Source organism: Podarcis liolepis, assembly GCF_965112155.1.
Source record: "Podarcis liolepis genome assembly, chromosome: 18".
Lineage (NCBI taxonomy): Eukaryota > Metazoa > Chordata > Lepidosauria > Squamata > Lacertidae > Podarcis > Podarcis liolepis.
The window spans coordinates 11480094-11501052 of record NC_139572.1 but is presented as its reverse complement, the minus strand read 5'-3'; the positions used below and the strand labels follow the sequence as shown (position 1 = coordinate 11501052).

Sequence of the window (20959 nt, the reverse complement as noted above, 5' to 3'; positions counted from 1 at the left end):
GCTGGACTAGATGATGCTCAGGGTCCCTTCCCTCTCTACCTGTCTGGGGTTGAACCTGGGATCTGTTTATTGGGAAAGAGGAACTTTGCCACGGAGCTACAGCCCTAAAATGTAATGTTAATCGTAATTCAGAACCCAAGAGATGGTTTCAGCATCCAAGCACACAGACAAACCATGCTGTTAAGGCTGCCTTTGTTCCCCCTTTGTTCAGCCCCCCTGTCCTGAGGGTGAGGGGCCTCGGCAGCTGCAGCATTGCTGACCACCATGGTTTGCCCATCCAGACAAGCCTGGCAAACCAGTGGGCACAATCAGTGGCTAACAACCTCGGTTCAGAACCTCTGCATTCCAAAGCAGCTCAGCAGTGCCCCCTAGAGGGTCTTGGGTTTCTTGCCCCTGCAGTTTAACTATCTTCTGTGTTGGCTAAGCTTTTCTATAAAATGGCTCAGGTCTGAGAAATTCAGCTGGACAGTCCACTAAAGAGTGTCAGGAGGTTCATCCTGCCTGGTGGCCGATTGCAATAATATTCAAGGGGGCCCTGTCAGTCCATCCCACAAACCCCATCAGATGCCACCAAGGTATACTCAGAGTAGACCCATTTAAATTAAGTATAAGTAAGTAAAGTATGTTTGACCAAACTGCAGGAGGCAGTGGAAGACAGGAGTGCCTGGCGTGCTCTGGTCCAGGGGGTCACGAAGAGTCGGACACGACTAAACGACTCAACAACAACAAGCAAAGTATAAGTATACTACGTCCTTTAATTTCAATGGGTAGGGGTAAAATGGAAATAGCCCACCATTTCTGATTGGCTGATTGCAAAGAGGAATTAGCAATTCACACATCAATCCAATGGTGTTAAAAATTCCACCCTTGGTGGAAAAATCTGAATCAAATAGTTTTCTTGTTCAGACTTGCATATATGTAATTAAAAAATATACAACAGTGAGACAAAATACACATCCAGGGAATACATTGCTGTCGTTGTAGTGAAGTCGGGAAAGCTTGGGATGTTAAACGCTGGTTCATGCAGGAGTGAGGCATTGTGGGAGAGGTAAAACTGTGGCCTTGTGGGGAATGGGTGTCTGGTCTTTTTAAATGTAAAACTCCCTGTCTCTAGAAGTGTGAGTGAAATCGCATCCTGACTCTGGGCAGGTTTAGATGTTATCTGATTTGCAGATCCGGCAGCGGGGGGGGGGGGGGGGCTTGAATGTGGATTGGGGGTGAAAATCATAGAATCCTAGAATCCTAGAGTTGGAAGAGACCACAAGGGCCATCGAGTCCAATCCCCTGCCAAGCAGGAAACACCATCAGAGCACTCCTGACATATGGTTGTCAAGGTGCAGTAATTTACAACTCAAGAGGCTGGTGCGTGTCAGAGAAGGAAGGAAGGGAGAGCCTTTTGATCTCAAGGTTCCTGAGCATAAACAAAGTTCAGTTGTGCTGGTCAGTAAAGGGACTTTGACTATTTGCCGTGCTCTGAGCTGTTATCGCATGAGTATGGTTTTTAGTTAGCTATATTTTATAATGTTTTTATTTTCTGTTTATAAACTTTCAAGAACTGTGCCAACTTTTTGAGTGGCCTTTTCAATAAACTTGGAAAAGGACTTTTGCCCGGAGAAGCTAAACTGGTGCCTGGCCATTTAGGACACCTACCTGTTGAATTTCTGTCTGCGTCACGGTATAGTGACACAGGGCTGGGCAACCTGGTAAATAATCAAGGGGGGGGTTTCTCCTCCTTGAGCCCCATTTGAGGGTGGCCCAGGAAAGGAGGTGGTGGCAGCTTTACCGTTTGGCTTGTGACTTGCAACACCTACTGACCTCTCCCTCTTCCTGCCAGGTCTGGGGGGGGGGGTAGTCCCCGCTATTACTACAGTCGTCTTTGAGGTTTCTGGTCTTCCTCTGAACCACCTGAAGACATGCACAACAGAATCTTTTAGACAAGTTCTGAGGGTTCTCCTCCTCCTCATGGTCTGGAAGAGTGGAGCTTCTAGTCCTGGGTGTGGTGCAGCCCTGAAGTGTCATTGCTCAGCACACTTGAATTGCTGGAGAGAGGTTCTCTGGCTCTCCTGCTGAAGGCTACTGGGCTTCGGAAGCTGCCACGCCCTCTCAAGGAGCCTGTGGAAGAGCTGGCATGGATATCGCTGGCCACGAGGCAGTTTCGGGGGCCACGCACCCCAGCCCAGATGCAGCAGCAGCAGAGAAGCTCCACGACAGCCCTCCTCACCTCCTTGCTCCCCAAGGCGTAGACGATGGGATTGATGAATGAGTTGGTCACGGCCAAGGTCAAGATCCAGCCAAAGAGTTTAGGGGGAGCCCAGGCTGTGTTCCCCCAAAAGGTATCTATCAGGAGGAGGATGAAGAGAGGCGTCCAGCAGATGAGGAAGGTGCAGAGGATCACCAGCACCGTCTTCAGCAGCCGCAGAGACCTCTTCCGGCTGCCCCGAGAAAAGGTCTGCTGGGCACTTTTCTGGACCCAGCAATAGATGGAGGCGTAGAGGCCCACGACGCCCACCAGGATGATGCTGAAGACGATCACAGTGAAGAGGATGTAGTTCTTGTCATAGAGCGGCAGGAGCGTGGAGCAGCGGGAGACGTGGCAGATGCAGTTCCAGCCCAGCAAGGGGAGGAGGCCAATGAGGATGGCCAGGCTCCAGCAAAAGGCGAAGAGGGCCCTCAGGCGGGTGGTCTTGCTGGATGCCTTCTCGGCGATGGGCTTCACCATGGCGCTGTAGCGCTCCACGGCTGTCACCAGCAGGCTGAAGGTGGAGGCCGCCAGGGCAACAAAGAGGACCCCCTCGCGGAGGAACCACATGGTGGGCGACAGCTGGAAGGTCCGGCTCCCCGACAACCAGAGGTTGATCAAGTAGGCCGTGCCGGCTAAGAGGTCGCTGAGGGTGATGCTGGCCAGGCAAGAGTAGACCCACCGGCGGGTGCGCACTTTGCGGATGATGGCCAGCAGCACCACCAGGTTCTCCAGGATGATGAGGCAGCTGGCAGCAATAATGACCATCTTCAGGACGCTCATCTGGTCTTCCTGGGGACGGCGATTCTGCATCCTCCCTGTGAAGTTGTAATGGTACAGGATGATGTTGACGTGGTTTGTGTCCGTCGTTGGGTAACAGAGTTCTGGGCGATGGGCCGAAGCAAGTCGGGGGTCTGGGACAGACGTGGGGAGGGCCGTCCAAGGAGAGGGCGAGGAGGTGGAGTTGAAGAGCTCCATGTCAGTCATCTTCTAGATTGCTTGATGGATCAGTACAGAAACAAAACTGGGCCTATTCTTGGGGAGACTTGTTTGAGGCAAGACAGGAGCACTCTTGGCCTTTGATGGAGGCAAAGTGATATCCACTGCTTAGGATCTCACAATAATGGAGACAAGGTGTGGTGCTGGTGAAAGTCAGAAGTCTGTGCGTCTTCTTGAGCTGATGGTTGCCAAACAAGGTCTCAAACACGAGAAGAACCAGCAGCTCACTCACTCAGTCTCTGCACCCGGTTGGGAAGCAAGCAGCGGTGACCTCACTATGGCTGCCACAATTTCACCAGAGCCCCACCCATGGTCCATGGCCGGTCCAGAGTTCCATCTTGGCCAAATTTCTGCAAAATTAAGAGAAGAAAGGAGAGTCAACGAGGAGAGGTTGTTGAAATGAGAAAGAGGTCACCTGAGGGCATGTTTCCTGTTTTTTAAGGATGTGCTCCCTCTTTTTAGCAGTTCCTGGTATTGCCTTTGGGGGGGGGGTGTTCCGGTGGCATCATTTCAGAGCAGAGCACAACACGTTTTCTGTTCTTACTCATCCGTCAATCAGTGCATGACGCTGGATGAAGAGGAATAAGTATTGAGGAACCGCAAGTTCCCTTGCTGCTGCAGAAGGGGTGTGGGGGAAAGGATATTGCTTTGCTGGAAACGGTGAAATCTGCTATGATTAAATGGGCACAAGATGTTGGACATAAAATTATGTTTGCTGACTGGGAACAGTTGTGGACCACAGGTATGAAGTTTACGGCATGTAATGCCTTGAGAGAGAATATTATGAAAATGATTTACAGGTGGTACATGACCCCAGTCAAGCTTGCAAAAATCTACCATTTGCCCGATAATAAATGTTGGAAATGTAAAGAAACTGAAGTTACATTCTTTCACCTTTGGTGGACATGCCCAAGGATTGAGGCTTTCTGGGAAATGATATATAATGAACTGAAAAAGGTATTTAAATATACCTTCCTGAAGAAACCAGAGGCCTTCCTCCTGGGCATAGTCGGCCAATTGGTGCTAAAGAAGGATAGAACTTTTTTTATGTATGCTACAACAGCAGCAAGAATACTCATTGCAAAGTATTGGAAGACACAAGATTTACCCACTCTGGAAGAATGGCAGATGAAGCTGATGGACTATATGGAACTGGCAGGAATGACTGGCAGAATCCGAGACCAGGGAGAAGAGTCGGTGGAAGAAGATTGGAAGAAATTTAAAGACTATCTACAGAAATATTGTAAAATTAATGAATGTTAGAATGATGTTGGATAGAAATTAAGTGGTTTTCCAGCTGTAATGCTTTAAGGGAATATGAAAAATGGGTTGTTAATAGGGAAAAATCTAATGTTACTATTTTAAGACCAAAGATTAGGATAAACAAAGAGGGTAAGGATTTGCTGAGCCAACAAATTGAACTGGAATACAAAAAAGGGAGGTATGAGGAGGTCCGGGAAACAAGCTAAGGAAAATAAGTAATAGAAAAATGGAGTGGTTTTTTAATCATTTTTATTTTGTATTTCTTTTTCTTTTCATTTTGTATTGTAATATCTTTTTAAAAAATCTTAATAAATATCTTATTTATAAAAAAAAAGGATATTGCTTTGCTGAGAGGAATGCATACCAAAAATGCAGTTGCTTAAATGGTAAATTCAGACTGAAAGGCAGCCTGGTCTATTTTTTTTATGACCAAATTGTTTAATTAAAACAAAGCCCCACCCACAGAAAGAAAGCGTGTGATTGAGTGTGCATGAGAGACCAGGCGGAAGTGGGACCAGGCAGCTTCCTGCGTCCTTAATCTGCCCTCACAAACACCCAGAAGAGAGAACTGTGAAGGCACGTGTCTCTTTCCGCTCCTGGGTTACGGTCGCCACAGGGGACTGTCTAGGCACCGTATTCTTCACAGTGAATATTATTATTCATTTCAGAATAATTGGAGGGGGCCATGGGCTCAAAGCTTGCAGGGTGACCGTGGGCAGTAGCACCCTTGGCCTGCCCTGCCCCACAGGGTTGTTGTGAAAAGACAAACAAAGGGAAGGAATCACGGCACACACATGCTCTAAGTTCCTTAGAGAAATTGCAGGATTTTATTTGTTAAAAAAGAAGTCATGTCCTGTTTCTCAACATCTGCAGAGGCTTGCGTTGCAATGTTCTTTACGATTTGCGCATTGCAACTTTTGCAAGTCTTAATTGAGGCTCTAGGTGCCGGGAAGGAAAAAAACACAGCAGCAGCAACCCCCGTGCGTCACCCCAGTTCTCGGATCAAAGTGTTGAAATGAAGAAGAAAAGGCATTAAGCAAAGTAAGGCATCGCAGGTGGATGTGGAAAGCCTGGAACCCCAGCAGAGAGACAGAGAGACGTGGGCACGTGAAGAGGGAGATAGATCTGAATAGACCACAGAAGGAGGGAGATGAATGCAGGCGAGGAACCCTGGAATACAGGGAACTGCCTTGCAGTGGGTCAGACTGAGCGATGCTTCTTCTCCTGAAGGAGCGGCTCTCAAACTTCTCCAGGCCACTGCCTCCTTGGTCCCATAAACTCACCCCCAGTGCCCACAGCCCCTCCATATATAAGAGCAGTCAACACAACCCACGAAGGAGCATAATCTCATAGAACCGTAGAGTTGGAAGGGACCCTGAGGGTCATCTAGCCCAACCCCCTGGGATGCAGGAATATGCAGCGGTCCCTTCCAAGGATCAAACCAGCAACCTTGCCTTTACCCGCACCATGCTGTAGCCAACTGAGTTAGCACAATGACATTTGGAACAGTTACAATTAAGTGCACATTGATTCAAAACCCAATTAGAATTACTTGGTTTCATTAATTCGACAAAGCTCATTCAGAGACCAGCTTTTCAAAGTCAGATAGACATTTATTAAAACTTCCAACCCTCCATGCTGCTCCCCCCCCCCCGGACAGTAACACCCTCCTTGGGCACCTCTGCCCTAAAGCAAGACTCTAATCCTTGTGATTCTAGAAGGAGGACGGTTTCAGACTGGGATACAGGAAGCTGCCCCGTTCTGAGTCCCCCACTGGACCATTTCACTCAGTGTTGTCTAGAGAATCTGCTGTGTCTCTGCAGAGCTTCAGGCAGGGGGCATTCCCAGCCCTCCCTGGAGATGACCAGGATTGAACCTGGGACCTTCTGCATGCAAAGCAGATGCTTTGCCACGGAGCCCAGTGCAAGAGCAGGTGTCCTGCATGCAGAAGGTCCCAGGTTCTCCCTTTATCAAAGAATCACTTAGCAGGCGATGGCAAAGAAGCAGTCAGTGGAGACAAGACAGAAGGGTAATATCTGAGCCATTGTAAAGCAGCTTTCTACATTTCCTATTTTAATACGACCATGAGGACTAGGATCCCTATGTTTTCAGGGAAAGGAATCATAGAATTGTAGAGCTGGGAGGGACCCCAAGGATAATCTCATCCAACATCCTGAAAACTAGGAACATTTCCCCCAGTGTGGGGCTCAAACCCACATTCTTCCTCCTGAGCTGTAGCCCTTCCATAAATCCACCCCCCCATCCCATCCCTGGCAACTCCAGGATCAAACAGCAAACCAACCTCCTCAACCAGAGGTCACCCTGGAGAGCCACTGCCAGTCAGAGTAAGCAATACTGGTCTAGATGCAGAAGGCATCCTCTGAAGTCACCAGGACTGCAGATGCAGAAGGCAAGAGAGGGACTGCAGAAACACCATGCATTCAAAGCAGGCCCCCCCCCAGAAGAATCCTGGGAACTGTTGTTTGGCTAAGAGTGTTGGGAACGGTAACTCCGTGAAGGCGAGGCTGCAGTTCTTGGTTGGGCGGAATGTGCCTTAAATGCATGATGTGTGCAATTCTGAAAGCGGGAGCTTATGTGGACAGGTGGATAATTATGAATGGAAAGATGGTCAGGAGGAAAGTTAAATAGCGGCCAGCTCCCCTCTCTTCCAGGCTCACCTGCTCTGATGGATTGGGCCCCCAAGCACCGGTGGCTGCAGCATCCAGTTCTCTCCCGGCACAAGTGAGGTGACCAAATTGTTGTGGTTGCTTTTTGTATTTTTGCTGAAAAAAACATGGTGGCATGTGCCCTACCCAGCAAAACAAGAGGAAGGGGATGTTGCTACACACCCAGAACTGAGAAACCACATTTTGGCTGCTGCAGGATGGACCCACCCTAGCGAGAAACAGGGCGGTGGCTGCTGGAACTGTCACAAAAACCTTTAGGTCTGATCAACCTCCCTTTGCTCAAGAAGGTGTTGAGCTTGGAGACTGTTGATTCACAGGAATGGCTAAGCAATTACTCCTAAAGAACAATTTTAAAGCCCCAGAAGATTGGGGCCTTATAATAGCTGAGGCTTACAGAATTTAATGGAGGTTCCTTGGGGCAGGGAGCTGTCACCTGGCCTACTCTGTACTTAGGAAGGTTGCCTGTCTGTTTGTCCGCTCTTCGCTTGGAGACCTCTTAAGATACCAGATTTTGCATGGTGGTTCCTGAGATCAAGGAGAGGCTTTCGTCTACTTTTTGAATGTGATCAGATGCCGTAACGCTCTTCTAAATAGCACTGATGTTTTTAGTATAGCTAGGCATACATCGTGCAATAATCACAGATGACCCCCCTCCCAAACTCACTCTCCCCAGGAGGTGATGCGGGTCCTTTCCCCCTCTTGAACAGTACACAGAGCTGAAGAAGAATGTTGACAGAGTGGTGCTCCTTCCCATTTTGGCTGCACACATCAGAAGACCCTTCTGGATCAGGCCAGTGGCCCCTCCAGCCCAGCATCCTGCTCCCACAGTGGCCAAACAGACGACCCCAATGGGAAGCCAGCAGGGAGGGTTCAAGCACAAGGCTCCCAGTACATTTCCAGCACAATTCGAAGTGTTGGCCCTGACTTTTAAAGCCCTAAACGACCTCAGCCCAGTATACCTGAAGGAGTGTCTCCACCCCCATCGTTCTACCCGGACACTGGGGTCCAGCTCCGAAGGCCTTCTGGCGGTTCCCTCGCTGCGAGAAGCGAGGTTACAGGGAACCAGGCAGAGGGCCTTCTCGGTAGTGGCGCCTGCCCTTGGGACGCCCTCCCATCAGATGTCAAGGAAATAAACAACTACCTGACATTTAGAAGACATCTAAAGGCAGCCCTGTTTAGGGAAGCTTTTAATGTGTGACATTTTGGTGTATTTTTAATCTTTATTGTGGCTGGGGAAACCCAGCCAGATGGGCGGGGTACTAATAATAATAATAATAATAATAATAATAATAATAATAATAATAATAGTCCTCCCTGCTCCTGTGGCTCCCAGCATTGCTGCCTCTGGCCGTGGAGGTGCAGCACAGCGACTGTGGCTACTGGCCTTCGATAGCCTTATCCCTTATGTTTGCAGCCTCTCTCCTTCAACTCTGGTTTTCAAGGATTGGATTAATTCCACTGGACCAAATTTCTACCTGAACCCCCTTGGAAAATCTCTCACTTTCTTTGTGGATTTGTGCCAGTGGGGGGGGGGTGCTCCAGGGGGGTGGGACAGGGGAAGAGAAGTGACCAGAGGGGGTGGCACCCAGGACACTCGCTTGGAAATCCAAAAGTGTCCACAGTAAGCAAGATTCTAGCACTGCAAGAGCTTCAGGTTTCTGTTTACAAACACACACACACACACACACACACACACACACATACACACACACACACAAGCACGAGACATGGATGGAGATGAAGGACAACCACTTGCCAGGCAAAAGCCCTTGAGAAAGGCCACTGATAGGTGTGATCTGTGGAGAGTCCTGAGGACAAGATGAAGATGTCAGCAGAGCTGCATTTGGCCCCCAAGTGTCATGCACTGGTTGGATGCAGAGGAAGGGGGGGAGGAAATATCTGGGGAACCCCCCAAGCGAAGAAGACTCAAAGCCTGGGGACTGACGGATGGCGGGACAATGATGAGTGATCAGAGGGAGAAGACTGAGAAGCGTCAGAAGCTGGAGAGGCAACAGTGAGCAGGGAGAGTCTGTGGCAGAGAGCAGTCCGGAATCAGAGGCAGAAGCTGACGCAGGAGAGGAGGGGTCAAGGGGAGAGAGGAGTCTGGCTGGTGAAGTAGCCAGGGGGGTCTCCCCCTCCTGCTGCGACAAGCTCCCCTCTCATCTTGCAGAAGCAGGAAGAGCAAGTCTCAGAGCTCTTGTAAGAAGTCCTGGAGAGGAGGGAGTATAGATAAGGTTGTGGGGAGGTTGGGACTCTCTCTCGGAGACTTCATGGGGCCAGACTCACCATGCCAAGTCCACGGAGATTGTGTTTTTGCTAATAAATGGTTAACGCCAAGTTTGAAAAGTGTGATTTGCTGCCGGCTGGCTTTTTGGCGAGGAGGCTCCCTGTCTCTACTTCCCTATGTCCTCAGGCAGCCCCTCCTCCCCTAGAGGTGCGATGATGTCACAAAAGGCAGGTGAGGAAAGGGCCAGTTGGCTCCTCGTGTCACTCCTCCTGACTGACAGCTGAGATCAGTGGCTTCATCTCCCCCTCTCTTTCTGCCTTGGCTTCTTTTCGAATCCTGGCAAGTGGAGTTGTTGCTGCAGAGATCTCTGGCTCGGCTTGGTGAGTTGGCATTCCCAAACAGGACAAACGGAGAGGAGGAGCCTCAGAAGCTCTCCTCCAACCCCCTTCTCCCTCTCTTCCCCTCACTGGGAAGTTTGTGTCTCCTGCCCCCTTTCCACCTGGATGAGGCCTTTGGGGGTGTTATCCTTCCACTGTCAGAGGCAGCGGGGCGACTGGGATCCCAAGCGGGGACAGCTGCTGTTCTGCTCAGGTCCTGCCTGTGAGGTTCCCAATGGTGGCTTCGAGTTGACCTCTGGGAGAACAGGAGGTTGGGTAGTTTTAAACTGTTTTTAATACAGTGGTGCCTCGCAAGACGAAAAGAATCCGTTCCACGAGTCTCTTCATCTTGCGGTTTTTTTGTCTTGCGAAGCAAGCCCATTAGCGGATTAGCGGTTTAGCGGCTTAGCAGGCTTAGCGGATCAGCTGATAAGCGGCTTAGCGGCTTAGCGGATCAGCTGTTAAGCAGCTTAGCAGACCAGCTGTAAAGCGGCTTAGCGGACCAGCTGTAAAGCGGCTTAGCGGCTTAGGAGCAGCTGATAAGCGGCTTAGCGGCTTGGGGAAAAGGGGGGGGGAGAAAAAAACCCCCACAGGAACTCGCAAGACATTTTCGTCTTGCGAAGCAAGCCCATAGGAAATTCGTTTTGCGAAGCACCTCCAAAACGGAAAACCCTTTCGTCTAGTGGGTTTTCCGTCTTGCGAGGCATTCATCTTGTGGGGCAACACTGTATTGAGTTTTAATAGTTACAACCCACACTGGGACCTTTGAGTGAAGGGCGAGTAATGCATTTTAATAGCAGGAGTAGAATCATAGAACTGTAGACTTGGAAGCAACAGGGTGGTCATCTAGCCCAACCCCCGGCAAGGCAGGAATCCTGTACATTTTTGCATGCTGTGTTCAGTATGATATGCATCTGTAGGCACACTTTACCCCAGTCCATGCATTTTTGTTCACATTACTTAGGTGGAGAAAAAGACACCAAAGTTCAGAGAGGTGCAAATTTCAAAGGATAGCTTTGTTTCATTCGTTCCGAAAGTGCAAATTAGGTCAGGTTTGCCATTCAATGCAAACCAAATCAGGTTGCTCCCCCCCCCCAGTCCCTAGTGACTGATGCCAGACGAAATAAATACAACGTTTTGCGTGTGTGGCTCAGAACACAGACACCTCTCAGCCTTCCTTCTCCTTTTGCAGGATCCCCACAGCGTCTCTCTCATCGTGCTCTTGGGGTGCTTGCAAGAGTCCCGTGCTTGGGCCAGGACACAGGTGCTGCTGCTAACGCAACAGACTAATGCTGTTATTGTACAAGGGGAAGGAGCAGAGGGGTGGTGGCCCATGATCTCTAGCAGATAAAGATGCTTCTTTCTCAGAAGACCTGCAATTGATGACGCAGGCTTTGTCCCACGGGCTGAGAGCCTTAGATCTTTCTTCAGAAAAAGGAAGTCAACATGTGCCAGCAGTCAAACAGGTGTACGTTGCAGATATTGTGAGCCATATGTTTCACCGAGCATCAGTCTGGTTCACTGGGCTTCAGTTTTATTTGGAAGGAACCAAGGACGGGGGTGAGAAAGTGAATTCAATGTGCATTTGAAGGCCAATCCATTAAATTGGCACTTTCCGTAACAATGTGGGAACCAAAACACAGTCCTCTGAAATTTGCAATGCAGGTCTCCCACCAAACCATGTTTGCAAAAGTGCACCTATTATAATCAGAGAACTGTAGAGTTAGAAGGGACCTCCAAGGATCCTCTAGCCCAACCCCCTGCAGGAATCACAGCTAAAAAATATCTGAAATATACCCAATGTCATGTTAAAAAGTTCCAAGAAAGGAGAGTCCACAATCTTCCGAAGGAGTCTGTTCCACTCTTGAATGGCTCTTAACGCTAGGAACTTTCCCCTGATGTCAAGTCAGAATCCCAAGGGAGAAGGCAAAAGGGAGGAACAACTTCTCTCAATACGCTTTCTCCATGCCAAAGACCCCCATTGGCTCCCAGTACGTTTCTGAGCACAATTTAAAGTGTTTAAAGCTCTAAATGGCCTCGGCCCAGTAGACCTGATGGAGCATCTCCACCCCCATTGTTTTGCCTGGACATGGAGGTCCAGCTCCAAGGGCCTTCTGGGGGTTCCCTCCCTGCGAGAAGCAAAGCTACAGGGAACCAGGCAGAGGGCCTTCTCGGTAGTGGCGCCTGCCCTGTGGAACGCCCTCCCGTCAGATGTCAGAGGCATAAACAACTGCCTGAAATTTAGAAGACATCTGAAGGCAGCCCTGTTCAGGGAAGCTTTTAATGTGTGACATTTTAATGTATTTTTAATCTTTGTTGGAAGCTGCCCAGAGTGGCTGGGGAAACCCAGCCGGATGGGCGGGGTACAAATAAATAAATAAATAAATAAATAAATAAATAAATAATAATAATAATAATAATAATAATATGAACTTCTACCATGTCACCTTGGTGCTGCTAATGCAGCAACAACAACACAGAAGGCAGCAGTTACGAGTCACCATCCTTGCAGCTAAGTGGTTTGTATGGACTGGACACAGAGGAATGGTGGGAGGAACCAGCTGGGGAACCACGAAGGAGAGAGCCAGAGGGAAAAGGGGAAGAGACTTGGAAGAGGTGTCTGAAGGACTTAGTGAGCAAGGGGAGTCTGTGGCAGAAGCTGAAGCAGGAGAGGAAGGAGCCTTCAGCCAGTGAAGAGGCCTGGGTGTCTCCCCCTCCTGCTGCAACCAGCTCCCCTCCCTGCTTGTCTCCCAGAACCAGGAGAGGCATGAAAAGGGCGGAGGAGAGGTTGGCTGCATGATGGCATGGACTCTGCTTGCTTGGGGAAAACTCTGGAGAGGAGGGGACTTCGATCGGCAGAAGGAGGTGGGGACTCAGTCTTGGCAACTGGTTTTCCTGGAGTGAGACCACCGGGAATGAGCTGCTCTGTTCCTTAGGCCTGACAGGGAACCAAGTGTGTGAAGAGTGTGGTTTTGCTAATCAAGAGTTAACTCGGACTTCAAACTGTGTGGTTACTGGCCGGCATCTTCCTGTGACATAGTTTGACTTCACCCCCATTGTCTCTGGAGACATACAGATGCCAACTCAACCATGCCACCTCCCCTATCACATTTTTTTTGGGGGGGGTATTTCATTTCCTCCCGGGTGCCACATTCTCTGTCTTTTTCTTTTCCAGCATAGATTTGTGACGTCTCCTCTGCCGCTCCAGTTCCTACGTCACATTTCGAGTTTCCTCTTGTCTGCTGGCAGCCTTTCCGAAGTGGATGGGGAATATTCATGGACCATTCAAAACCTCCGCCATCCCAGGGAGGCCTTAATCCAAAGGCCTCCCAGCCCCAGCAAGCGGGGGCGCACCCATCCTCTCAGTCCTATTCTGGCTACCCGCCAGGGCCATACCCGTCTGCTTATTCCGCCTACCCGGCGTACACACCGCCGCCCTACGGCTATCAGGGCTACCAGGGCTACCAGGCCTACCCTGCCCCTCTGCCCTCGGGACTAGCCTATGGTCCTGGGGCTGGACACCCCGTGTACATCATAGAAGAGCGGAAGGAGCCCTCCACCTTGGCCACCTGCCTGGCCGCTTGCTGGGCCACCCTCTGCTGCTGCTGCGTCTGGGACGTCTTGACGGCCCCCCGGCTACCATGAAGGGCCTCTCAGGACCTTGGCTGTGGATTCCCATGCTGCCTCCTCCTCCTCCTCCTCCTCTCCAGCTTTGAGCACCGTAATAAAATATTTGATTTGCACAGCGATACAAGTCTGTGGTAGACTTGGCCTTAAGAACTTCGGCAGAGGCCTGCTGGGTCAGGCCCACCGAACCCAGCGTCTTGTGGGGATGCCCCAAGGGGAAGCCCACCCTGTGCGCAACAGCCCCCTCCCCTCCTGAGGTTTCCACATTCACCTTCCTGTGGTCCATCAGGACATTCCTTATGGCAGCGGTTCTCAACCTGTGGGTCCCCGGATGTTGTTGGACTACAACTCCCATCATCCCTGAGCTCTGGCCTTGCTAGCTAGGGAGGATGGGAGTTGTAGTTCAACAACATCTGGGACCCACATGTTGAGAAAGGCTGCCTTATGGGCTCTTCTATGCTGCTTCCATAATGGACACTGGCCTGAAGGAGGACAGTCGTGTTGTGGGCACCCACCTTTTATGAGGCACATGCATGGCCATAGAATCACAGAACCATAGAGGGGCTGGAAGGGACCCTGAGGGCCATCTAGTCCAACCCCCTGTGATGCAGGAATATGCCGCTGTCCCATGTGGAGATCAAACCTGCAATCTTGGCGTTGTCAGCACCATGTTTTAGCCAGCTGAGCTGTATGTACCACTGTACGTAGATCTGGCACTGTCTATGGCAAAGTGTAGCATGATGTTAGTGCCATACTATGACCTGGGAGACCAGGGTTCACTCCCTCTTAGGGTTGCTGTGAAGATAAACTGGGGAGGGAGAAACCATGTCCACCCCCTTGGGCTTCTTGGTGAGGTGGAGAAGGCGTCGTGTGATAAAAACAGAAACAAATATTAGCGAGAAGGACATACAGAGGTGCGTCATATAAGGGGAAATCGCTTTGCAAAAATGAGTATTTTGAGGAAATTGCAAGTAAATACATGTATGGTAGGAGAAAAGGGCAGGAGGATGCTGAAGAATGTTCATGAGGGGGTTTCATTTTTGTTTTTTGTATTAAAACAAAACTAGAAATGCAGAGAACCAAATTTAAGATTGGAGAAAATGAGAAACTGAGATGGGGAGATTCCTAATTACTTGCTACGATTTCCGTGCTGTTTATAGCTATACAGTGGTACCTCAGGTTAAGTACTTAATTCGTTCCGGAGATCCGTTCTTAACCTGAAACTGTTCTTAACCTGAAGCACCACTTTAGGTAAAGGGGCCTCCTGCTGCCGCCGTGCAATTTCTGTTCTCATCCTGAAGCAAAGTTCTTAACCCGAGGTACTATTTCTGGGTTAGCGGAGTCTGTAACCTGAAGCGTTTGTAACCCGAGGTACCACTGTATGCTATATTTTGAATGGGGGTGGGTGGGTCTTCTGGCACTTATTTTCAGAATGGCTATTTCCGTCCAAGGGAAAGTTGTTGTTTGCCAAGTCCTTGACGGCACCTGCTAGAATTGAGACAGAAAGGAGAAGCTGCCCCTGATGACTCACTAGGAAGCAGGTTTGTCAAGGGCATTGTTTACAGACGGTTGACCCGCAGGAGAATGTCAGCACTTTTGGCATAGCCTTGCATATAACTGAAATAACCTTACAACAATCTAAATTCATTTACAGCTTTGTGGGTTCCTATTGGCAAGGGAACCCATTTTTTTCTCCAGTTCTCCAGTGCTTTGACTTCACTCCCGGAGGCGCAGTCCGTTGTCTCTTGAGACAGATGGAGGACAACAACAAAACAACTTGGAGCATACATGGTATTAATACAGCATGTGTTTAAATTACTGTTTAAATTACTTGTATGCTATTTACATTAATACAGTACAGATAATACATGTTAAGCACGTTTAACACTGTATGCAGGTGGTGCTGTGGTCTAAACCACTGAGCCTCTTGGGCTTGCCAATCAGAAGGTCAGTGGTTCAAATCCCCGCAATGGAGTGAGCTCCCGTTGCTCGGTCCCAGCTCCTGCCCACCTAGCAGTTTGAAAGCATGCCAGTGCAAGTAGATAAATAGGTACCGCTCCGGCAGTAAGGTAACCGGTGTTTCCGTGCGCTCTGGTTTCCGTCACGGTGTCCTATTGCACAAGAGGCGGTTTAGCCATACTGGCCACATGACCCAGAAAGCTGTCTGTGGACAAACGCCGGCTCCCTCAGCCTGAAAGTGAGATGAGCGCTGCAACCCCATAGTCACCTTTGACTGGACTTAACCATCCAGGGGTCCTTTACCTTTCTTTTACCTTTTTATGCACGTTTAACACAGTTGAAAGCTACCAGCTGAAATCACACAAATTTAACGCAAGGAAGGTGGAAAGCTTAACAACTGTTTTTCTGCAGGGTTTTCCTCACACAGAAACAGCCTCCCAAAGCCTGGTAAGCAAAACAGAGAGCTTAAAAGTGTGTGTGTGTAAAAGACAGGTTCTCTAGAAGAGAGGACTGCTTGCACCAGGGTGAGTCCAAGGAACTGGTTTGACGATGCACATTTTTGTGTACCTGCGACATCCCCAGAATGGAAATCCTGCGAGTTACCTGTAGACATTTAAAGCAGTTGAGGGGGGAGCTGGGTATGTTTAGCCTGGAGAAGACTGAGAGGTGACAGGAGAGCCATCATCAAATACCTGACAAAGGACTGACATGTGGAGCGACCTGAACCAATGGATTCAAATGACAAGAAAGGAGATTCTGACTCAACATTAGGAAGAAATTCCTGATGGCAAGAGCTGCTTGACAGTGGAAGGGACTCCCTTGGAGGCTGCTGGACTCTCCCTCGTTGGAGGTTGGGTGGCCGCCTGCCAGGGACTCTTCAGTGGTGATTCCTGCATTGCAGGGGTTTGGACTACAGAAATGCTTATGTGATGGACAAGTAATTCCCACCCCCCCTGGTGTACTGTATTTGGTCCCTGATGTGTTCCAGTGTGGTGAGAGCCAGTGTGGTGTAGTGGTTAAGAGCGGTAGACTCGTAATCTGGTGAGAGGGGTTCCCGTCTCCGCTCCTCCACCTGCAGCTGCTGGGTGACCTTGGGCTAGTCACACTTCTGGTCCTTGGGCTAGTCTCTCAACCTCACAGAGTGTTTGTTGTGGGGGAGGAAGGGAAAGGAGAATGTTAGCCGCTTTGAGACTCCTGAAGGGGAGTGATAAAGCGGGATATCAAATCCAAACTCTTCTTCTTCTTCTTCCATGCAACCTGGGATGTGGTGGAGATGTCTGGGTCTAGCAGCTGAAGGTTTGCAGACTGCTACTGGTCCGCAGACCACCACTTTGAATGGCATGGGACGAGGTGACCCATGGAGACCCTTCCAACTATTCTATTCTTCTGGGGTTCAGTTCTGCCCACAACCTCCGGACAGAACAGAGCATTTCAGGGGAGGGGAGGCTGTGGGGTGAGCAGCCAAATAGCCATGCAAATCAAGTCTGCGCTTGATCAGGGTCCTAACAGTAGGATGAAGAATTGGGAGCAGACCGGCACATCCTGGAGGAGCGCTTGCTTGCAATTCTGACATTCTCTCAAAGCAAGCGAGCCTCAGGAGTGAGAGTGTCACACCTCATCTTTCAAAGCTTGGTGGGCAGGGTGCAGAAACTGTTGGGACACCTTCGCTACTTCCCTCCAGTCTCGAATGTCTTGTCTGATTCCTGAACTGTGGCTCCTGAACTCTGTGTTTGCTGCCAAACTTGTACTGTTACTCGCGGGAATATATATGTATTTAATTTTGCATAAGAGCCTCTGGCCAAGGCAGAGGAGCATGGGGCAGAAGAGCACCAAGAGAAGCGTGGATTTTAAAGGAGAGCTGAGTTTCAGTCCATGCATTGGTGCAGGAAGTGTGGATTTGGTAGGCCTGCCTTGAACTGCAAACTGAATTGCATTTCCCCCTTCTCTACTGGCTGGGGCTAGTGGAACAGAGAGGAGCTTTGCAGTCAGAGACACCTGGAGGCTGTTCTACAAAGAGGTGGGTCAGGAAAGAAATGAAGGCTGCTGTCAGGAACTGGCTGGACACAGACAAGTGGTGGGACACCAAGGAGAAGTCAGAGGGAGTGGATTGGGAGAAGATGCTGGATGCTGAAGGAGCAACAGGGTTTAGTGAGCAACAGGGTTTAGTGAGCAGGAGGAGTCTGCGACAGGGAGCAGTACAGACTCTGAGGCTGACGCAGAGGAGGGAGGCATCAAGAGGCTGCTGAAGAAGCAAGGGAGTCTCCCCTTCTTGGTGCGACAAGCTCCCCTGTGCCCTGGTCTCCAAGAATGCTCAGAATAATGAGGAGGGCAGAACAGAGGCCAGAGGTGCGCAGACGCAGTTTGAGACTGCTTGGGAAACATCTGGGAGAGGAGAAGCCTTAGAGAGGGTGGAGAGCAGGGACCTTCAGTCCTGGCAACGGCTCCATGGGGCAAGGACTGCTGGGGAGGGTTGCTGAGTTGTATGCTGTTTCCTTGAATAAAGAGTTAACTTCACCGACAACAAAGCCTGATGCTTTCCGTGCTGGCCTGCATCTGACTCCAGCCCTGACAGCTGCTTCCAGGCCCAGAAGATTTAGCAGGACACGATCCACACCATTCTTTTTAAAACGCTGGGAGCTTTGGTGGCAAATGCTTTAAACAAAACAAAGAAAGAAACCATGGTGCCATCTCTGCGGCAGACTTGCGCCCCTGTTGCCTGCGCAGAGCACAGCATTTATTACAGTGCTTGGAAGCTGTGGAGGAGGCGGAGAGAAGGAAGAAGAGGCTACGCAGCAATCCATGCCAGAGGCATTGAGAGGGTCTTGGGGTGCTCAGCCGTGGTTGCAGTCGCAGTCGTAAGTTACCATGTCTATAACGCAGCAGCAGCAAAAGATGGCAGCACAAGCTTTCAGGCAGCAGGTTAAGCAGTCTTCACCCCTGTGCTGTGGGTACGCAGGCCCAGGTGGGTAGCCTCCTCTGTAGGCATACGCATTGCACCTGGGACAGGACGGGCAAGATCTCAAATACGGTCCTGGAGGGTAGCTGGGATACGGTGCTCGTGGCTGGTATGGGACACTCGGATGCTGGCAGTAGCATTGCGGAGGGTGTCTGTGAGCCATAGGTAACTCCCAACATCTACTCCTGGGCACAGGACCAGGTGAACTCAAAGGTAGGGTAGAGGCTGGAGCAGGTGGTGGAAGAACCAGCAGGGGAGGTCACATGTCTGGGCTGAAAAAGAAACAAAGGGAGAACATGGTGACTGGGGCAACATACCCAAAGACCTGCACCACATGGGGTTGGACTAGGTGACCATCGGGGGTCTCCTCCAGCTCTGCAGCTTTATGATTCTAAGTCCTTCTTCACTTGGCATGGGGTTAACCTATGGAACTTGCTCCTGCAGGAGGCATGAGGCGGGTGGCCACCAGCTTGGGTAGCTTTGAAAGAGAAGTGGGCAAACCTGTTGAAGGGAGGGCTACTGGTGGCTATTAGCCGAGGGCCTTCTGGCGGTTCCCTCCCTGCGAGAAGCAAAGCTACAGGGAACCAGGCAGAGGGCCTTCTCGGTGGTGGCACCCGCCCTGTGGAACGCCCTCCCACCAGATGCCAAGGAAATAAACAACTACCAGACTTTTAGAAGACATCTGAAGGCAGCCCTGTTTAGGGAAGCTTTGTTGGAAGCCGCCCAGAGTGGCTGGGGAAACCCAGCCAGATGGGTGGGGTACTAATAATATATTATTATTATTATTATTGCTATACCTTTGCCTCCATAGTTGGAGGCAGCTATGCTTCTGAGTGCCAGTTGCTGGAAACGGCACAAGGGGAGAGTCTCTGCCGCCCTTGGGTGCTGCTTGCAGGAGCCGCCTGTTTGGGTCATTTGGGCCACAGTGAGAGCAGGATGCTGGCCTCAATGGCCACTGGCCTGACACAGAAAGCCCTTCCCTGGTCGTTGGATTTGGAAACACCACTCACCCTGGGAAGTGCGAGATCCATCCAGCAAATTTGTCACCCAGCAGAGAGAGAGAGAAATGGTGGCGCCTCTTCCCCTCTCTCGGCTCCTCAGCTGTCAGTCAGGAGGATGGAGAAGGGAGGGGCTGGAGCCAATGGGCCCTTTCCTCACCTGCCTTTTTATGACATCATCACACCTCCAGGGGAGGGGGGCTGTCTGGAGACACAGGAGAGCAGTGGGGGAGAGCCAAGGGTCTCTCCCTCCCCCAATGCGGCCCCAAGCCCTCTCTGCCTGGCCCCTGGGACTCACCTCAGAACATATTCAACAAATGGAGACCAAGTGGCTGAAAAGGATGCTTTCGATTTGAACCTCTTTCAGCAGCCATGACCCACAGCTTTCCCCACAAGTGCCACCTGCCATCCCTCCACCAAGGGAGCTTGTCTCAGGCCCCTCAGGAGCCCTTTACTCACAAGGAGTCGCTTTATGAAAACCCAGCACTCTAGTCCTCATGGTCTGACTAAGGGGCCTGCTTTCTGCCAAGTCACTGGTCCCTCTGTCTCTGTCCTGTTTGCATTGGCTGGTCATAGCTCTCCAAACATGATGGATCCTTCCTGGAGAGGCCAGAGACTGACTTTGGGATTTTCTCCCTGAAAAGATAGTCTGTCACTGGACTGCAGACCTTTGCCTAAAACAGGAACAACGAAATAGGGTGGAGTTCAGGTGCCAAACCAATCTGCGCATTTCCTTAGCTCAGGGTTTAGAGCGTTCAGAAGGCTTCAGGTTCAACCCACCACCATCTGCAGGCAGGGCTGGAAGAGGCTCTGAACTGCCACCTCTTCCCTTGTTTTTGCTGCATGAGCAGCACCCAAGGGCCACAAGCCTGGGCAGGGTGCCTGGGGGTCCTGGGCTGCCTAGACAACAAGACACACACACACAACCAGGAAGCAGAGCAAGACGTTTGGCACCAGCTTGGCTGCAGCAGGAGTTGCCAGAAGGAGGGGATAACAAAATTTTGATATTAGATTCCCCCAAGGTTTATTTCCAATTAGCAAGTGCCTTGTCATTTATTCTCTTTTCCACATTAGCTCAATCATTTGAAGTACAAAACTCCACCCAACCGCCTTAGGGACTGCACTCTGGATTTGTGTCGGGTTTAACCCTTAGCCTTTACTTCTCCTGGAGATGTCCCTCCCGGAAGGCAGTGAGCGTGGGTTGTTCCTCGGGGTTTACTCCATGTATATTATATAAATTTAACAACCAGATTATCAATCAATATATCAAATTACATTTCCCTCCCTTCTTTATCCCCTCCCCTTTCTCCCTCTCCACCCCCCAAATACTTCCCTCAGCTCGTCTCTCTGGTTTCTTTGCACATATTGTTCTCTGCATATTGTAAAATTGTACATATCATTGCCTTATCTATTATATATTCAACTAATAAATTTGTGGGTGTTTATTCAAAACCTGCCAAGGAGTCCAGATCATTTTGTTGTCTTTTAAAATAATTTGTAAAAAGTTCCCATTCTTCCTTGAAATCACGATTGTCCTTGTCACACAGTTTATATGTCAGCTTGGCCAATTCCTGATAACTCATCAGTTTTTCTTGCCACTGTTCTTTCGTTGGGATTTCCTGATTCT

General features: G+C 50.1%; 1 protein-coding gene and 2 long non-coding RNA genes across 6 annotated transcripts; 1 reads left to right on the top strand and 2 right to left on the bottom strand.

Annotated features, from left to right (window-relative positions):
* Window positions 1–1364: 1364 nt before the first annotated feature.
* S1PR4 (sphingosine-1-phosphate receptor 4) lies at window positions 1365–9595 on the bottom strand. Of its 3 annotated transcripts, XM_083484009.1 has the most exons (3): window positions 9475–9595; window positions 7622–7713; window positions 1365–3588 (listed from the first exon to the last, which is right to left on the bottom strand). In XM_083484009.1, exon 3 carries the CDS (start codon window positions 3224–3226, stop codon window positions 1985–1987), a length of 1242 nt encoding a protein of 413 aa, XP_083340135.1. In that variant the 5' UTR covers window positions 3227–3588; window positions 7622–7713; window positions 9475–9595; the 3' UTR covers window positions 1365–1984. The 3 variants fall into 3 exon arrangements, with proteins under 3 accessions (XP_083340135.1, XP_083340134.1, XP_083340133.1); XM_083484008.1 differs by lacking the exon at window positions 7622–7713 and having other exon boundaries at window positions 9475–9590; XM_083484007.1 differs by lacking the exons at window positions 7622–7713; window positions 9475–9595 and adding an exon at window positions 7180–7275.
* A 46-nt stretch (window positions 9596–9641) lies between these two features.
* Window positions 9642–13546, top strand: LOC310697591. Its single transcript, XR_014521066.1, has 2 exons — window positions 9642–9795; window positions 12968–13546. It is a non-coding gene; the product is annotated as an uncharacterized lncRNA (long non-coding RNA).
* Window positions 13547–18060: 4514 nt separating this feature from the next.
* On the bottom strand, window positions 18061–20583 carry LOC310697583. Of its 2 annotated transcripts, XR_014521052.1 has the most exons (3): window positions 20113–20127; window positions 19345–20006; window positions 18061–18606 (listed from the first exon to the last, which is right to left on the bottom strand). It is a non-coding gene; the product is annotated as an uncharacterized lncRNA (long non-coding RNA). The 2 variants fall into 2 exon arrangements; XR_014521051.1 differs by having other exon boundaries at window positions 19345–20583.
* Window positions 20584–20959: the final 376 nt, after the last annotated feature.

What these genes read in the sequence shown, in the direction of transcription:
- S1PR4 (XM_083484009.1), bottom strand. Translation starts at nt 3,226, where the DNA reads ATGACTGACATGGAGCTCTTCAACTCCACCTCCTCGCCCTCTCCTTGG.